The sequence below is a fragment of the Apis dorsata genome, unplaced genomic scaffold, assembly GCF_000469605.1.
Source record: "Apis dorsata unplaced genomic scaffold, Apis dorsata 1.3 scaffold_1249, whole genome shotgun sequence".
NCBI classification, from domain to species: domain Eukaryota; kingdom Metazoa; phylum Arthropoda; class Insecta; order Hymenoptera; family Apidae; genus Apis; species Apis dorsata.
In genome coordinates, this window is record NW_006264346.1 from 21,920 (window position 1) to 26,546 (window position 4,627).

Sequence of the window (4,627 nt, forward strand, 5' to 3'; positions counted from 1 at the left end):
TATATATATTAATTATGTAATTACTATTTTATATTATATTATTATTATTATATATTTATATATTATTTATAATAATTACAATTATTATTTATTAATAATTTATGTAAAAAGGAAATATTAATAATAATAATTAACTCTTTTATTATGTAATTCTATAAAATTATACATAATTAAATTCAAATGTGATTCTATTATAATATTATTAATTACTATCTTTATATAATTTTTTCTATAAAATTATATATAAAATTTCTATAAAATTCTTATACAATTTATAGATTTATATATTTTACTCTTTGAAAAACTAAGAATCAATAATTACAATAAACTATTTGGTAATATAGTAATATAGCAACAAAATATAATAAAAAGATACATATAATAACAAAAAGAACATATAAAATAAGATTTTAAAAAATATATAAACGATATAAAATATGATACATATTATAAAGGATTATAAAGAAAAATATCAAAGAAATTTTCAAAATATTGATATCATATATATTTTTTTTCAGGACCTCATAGCGATTGTGGGAGCAACTATAGGTGCCATGCGTATTCCTGAAAAATGGATACCAGGCAAATTGGATCTGATATTGAATTCTCATAATTTAATGCATGTGCTGGTTGTCTTGGCGGTTTGTTCGATGCATGCTGCAACTCTGCAAGATCTCACTTGGATAATCAACTCGTCTGCGTGCAATGAAACGATCTTCGTTCAATTAAAGCACGATGAACTGTGATGAAATGACATATATAAACATATTTTAATGAAGTCTGTGATAAAACAAGCCTATGCAACCGGTTATTTTGTTCAAACAACAAAAATATTTCATGACCATAAAGTATATATCTTTCTAATTAGTTATAAAAATAAAAGAATATGCATATATATATATATATATATAAGTACCAAAATTTAATGATAATAAAAAATAAGCAATATTCATATACGTGGAACAATAGAAGTACAAGTATAAGTACAAAATTTAACTTGTGATATCACAGAGAATATCATAAATAAATAATGTTCACTTTGATTTGAATGTTAATTCGAATTCCATTCTAAAATGCAAAAAAACATTATTCTTTAAATAGAATAAACTAGAATAAGCACATCAAAAATACGTTTATTATTGATTATAAGACTTAAAGATCCATAGTAATTTACAAGATGTGTTCCCAGACATTCGTTTCTTTGATTTGAATACACATCACTTTACAATATTAATACCATTCGTAAAAACGAACAAAATTGTTCCAAAATATTAATTAGAATTCATTTAATTCCATAGGGGTTTCAAATATTCATACATAAATTCATTGCTTATATATAAAGGAATCAAGATATAGGAGTATACGATAGATTCATTTACATTTGAAATTACACACACAGATGCATAAATTGATCTGTTATCCAATCGATAAATTTTATATTAAAAAATAAATTTGATTGAATCATTCTTTTCTTCCATATATTTGATTAAACATATGTTATGATAAATTTATTTTATATGAAATTAAGAAAGAGCATAAACCGCTCTTAGAATAGAATATCTTAAAAAAAATATTTTATTTGAATGAAAAAATTATTAATAGATAATATAAATGCTAGACAAATATATTTTTTTATACAATTGCATCCTTGCGGATCATTGAGATGTATTTAAAATTGCATATCTTTATAAAGAAATTTTATATTTTTTATAAAATTTGATCAAAACTAATTATAATTAAAACTAATTATAATAATATATTAATACATATATCTATTGCGTTGAAATTGTTTATTTTTTATCTTATTTCTATTGAATATTTTATAAATAATAAATAAATAAAAAACGAAAATAATATATTTTGAAATAAAAGCACCTATGTTAAAAGCACCATATATAAGTGTATGATAAACAATATATTAAATCTATGAATCATTCACGCATTATCTATATGAAAAATAATGTAGATGATAAAATTTAAGAGAAAACTGTAACGCGAGAATTAAATATTAGGTTAATAAAAATTATCTAAAAAATATTTCAATAATGACTTAAGAATAAAATTTTTTTCATTACGACATATTTAGAATACATTTTTATAAGCAGAAAAATGTAACATTAACGTGTAATACATCAAGAATGTATTTGTACAAGTTTTAACGTTTTGTTTGAAGAATATAGTCTTCTCTTAAATTTTCATTTCATTATGTATTTTTACAATCAAACCCACCAAATTTATATTTAATTACAATTACTGTAAAGGAGCTTCACTTTCTTGAGTATAACTTTTAACTCTGCTAAATTTAAGTGATGGATATCGTCCGCCAATAGCTGATACTCTCCATTCTCTTACAGATGGTTCCTTTAAACACATTTTTGCTTCATGGCCATTTCTATACTTTGTAAATATCGTATAACTTAACCATTTCAATTGCGAATTTAACCGTCTGTGGTGATCTTGAATTTCAAATTCCTATAAACAATGACAATTTTATTAAATTTTATTATAATTAAAAGTAATTATTTTAATATAACATAAATTAAAATTTACAATATGAAATGTTTGTTCTCCACTATCATGCATAGTTTCTTTTTTCTTTTTTCTATATGTACTAACTCCTTTTATTTCTTGTTTTTTGAGCATTAAAATGACGCAATTATCATGTAATCTATAATGACCAATAAGAACCGATGAATTGCGCGGAGTGCGATATTTTAAAGAATTTACACAACTTTGGGCCTCATCAGTTGAAGTTAGCATCAAAACTCTTCCTTCGGGAAAAAATCTATTTATCAAAGAAATAATATAAGAAACAATTTTTATAATAAATATTTTATCAAATTATATTATTACATACCTCAGGTACCTGAAGTATTCCACCAGATGCCAAGGTCTATAAAATCGATCTTGGAAACTATTTTCACCATCACGAATGTAACTGGTTTTACTAATATAACATCCATTATATCTCAGTCTAGGCCGTTGCAAGTACATATCTCTCCATGATTGATATTTTGGAGCATAAGTTCCACAATTCACACCCCATACTCTATGCAATTTAATCGCCACCAATTAATAATTTGATTATTAACAAGATTTAATAAGAGATATTTGAAATGATCTACCTAACACAAGCAAGTCTCCAGATTTCTGTATCTCTTGCAGATATATAAAATCCACGACATACTCTAGAGAACATTTCAAGAGATCTTAAATCAAGTTCTGAGGATACAACCCATCTTAAAATATATAATACTATTTCCATAGGCAAGGCAGAAATATGTGTTGTCTGAAATAAGGAATGCCCTGAAATATTTATCATGATATTCGACGACAATAATATCTATATATATATTTAAATATACATGAAAATATTTTTATAAATTATTATATAATTTTATATATAAATACTTACAGTTTGTTCAAATTTAGGAAAACAAACGCATTTATTTTGATTTATGATTTTGCATAATTTAACATATAAATCACTTTCTTCTTCATCTTCTTCATTATGGTTTCCAACATTATCATCAATATTATTTATGTCATTATCAAATCCTTCGTGACCATCATCATTTGTTTTTACTTTAGTTGATTCATATAAACGAAATTCAATATCAGGAACTAATAACACAGCACGTTTATAGAACTGAATTGCTTCATAAAATTTCCTTCTTTCCTCATATTCAATTCCTTTCAAAAATAAATTTTTTGCCTGAAATATTTATTTATGTTATATATATATACACAGATATTTTTCAATGTGCATTGATTATTGATCATACCTTGCTTTCAATAGATTCTTCATCATTAGAAACATCAACTTTAACTGCTTTTGTGGATTGAGTTTTTGGTCGATCCCGTTTTGGCGATATTTCTAATTCACGTTGCCATTGCTCTCTGAAAGATGTTAGAGCATCCTCAATGTTTGTTTCCGAAAAAGAAGATCCTTCTTGATCATCTCCACCATCATCTGATTCACTGGATTCACTGGAGTGACTCTATTGGTTTAATGAATTAATACATATGAATTATATCAAATTATAAATAAACAATATTTTAATAATAAAAATAAGAGTAAATTAATTGTATCAATTACTTTTTAAAAAAGTTTCTGAAAATGACGTTTTATTTTTCTGGTCCATTGAGGTTATATTGATATACATAACTTCTTACACGGTAACAATGAAAGGACAGTCATTGTTTTCAATATATTACGTACCATTATTTTTCCTGTTTCAATTTCCACAGTATTATTCCTTCAACCTTTGTACTCTCGGTCAGAAAAGCGTACCACACAGCGAAAGTACAATCTCGCCAACAAGACCGCCGCCATGGTTCTCGCTTTTCTGCTTTGCGATTCAATTAAAGGTCATATCGCTAGCTATAGAATACATTCTTGTATATTTTCAGCTGATGCAATCCAGTTTTAATTATTACGAATTCAAAAAATGATGATTTTTCAGGAGATCGATGCCATATGTTATGCATAATTATAGTATTAAAATTACGTAAGTCAATTTTTTAATGCATATTTTACGTAAGCATACAATAAAAGATAAAACATTTTTCTAAATAATATCAAATATGTAATATAGATATTAAACAATATGTATAGCAATAATTC

The 4,627-nt window shown here is 24.6% G+C and overlaps 2 protein-coding genes across 3 annotated transcripts in view; one reads left to right on the forward strand and one right to left on the reverse strand.

Moving 5' to 3' along the window:
- Positions 1–1,454, forward strand: part of LOC102674508 (progestin and adipoQ receptor family member 4) — a 7,877-nt gene extending 6,423 nt beyond the window's left edge. Inside the window, exon 5 of one of the 2 annotated variants that reach the window (XM_006625061.2) lies at positions 519–969. In XM_006625061.2, the coding sequence (XP_006625124.1) occupies positions 519–746 (228 nt within the window). In that variant the 3' untranslated portion in view covers positions 747–969. Of the gene's footprint in view, positions 1–518 lie in introns of both variants that reach the window. The other variant, XM_006625060.2, reaches the window with a different exon arrangement.
- Positions 1,455–1,840: 386 nt separating this feature from the next.
- LOC102674809 (F-box only protein 9) lies at positions 1,841–4,374 on the reverse strand. Its single transcript, XM_006625063.2, has 7 exons — positions 4,223–4,374; positions 3,786–4,001; positions 3,416–3,715; positions 3,126–3,289; positions 2,858–3,049; positions 2,551–2,785; positions 1,841–2,472 (listed from the first exon to the last, which is right to left on the reverse strand). The coding sequence occupies exons 1-7, from the start codon at positions 4,223–4,225 to the stop codon at positions 2,251–2,253; spliced, it is 1,332 nt and encodes a 443-aa protein (XP_006625126.1). The 5' UTR covers positions 4,226–4,374; the 3' UTR covers positions 1,841–2,250.
- Between the last annotated feature and the right edge of the window lie 253 nt (positions 4,375–4,627).

Bases quoted from the DNA above. Each gene is read 5' to 3' on its own strand.
- LOC102674809 (XM_006625063.2), bottom strand. The intron at 3,716-3,785 runs GTATGATCAATA...TAAATATTTCAG, and splicing joins AAGAATCTATTGAAAGCAAG to GCAAAAAATTTATTTTTGAA. The intron at 3,050-3,125 runs GTAGATCATTTC...TAAATTGCATAG, and splicing joins TGGAGACTTGCTTGTGTTAG to AGTATGGGGTGTGAATTGTG.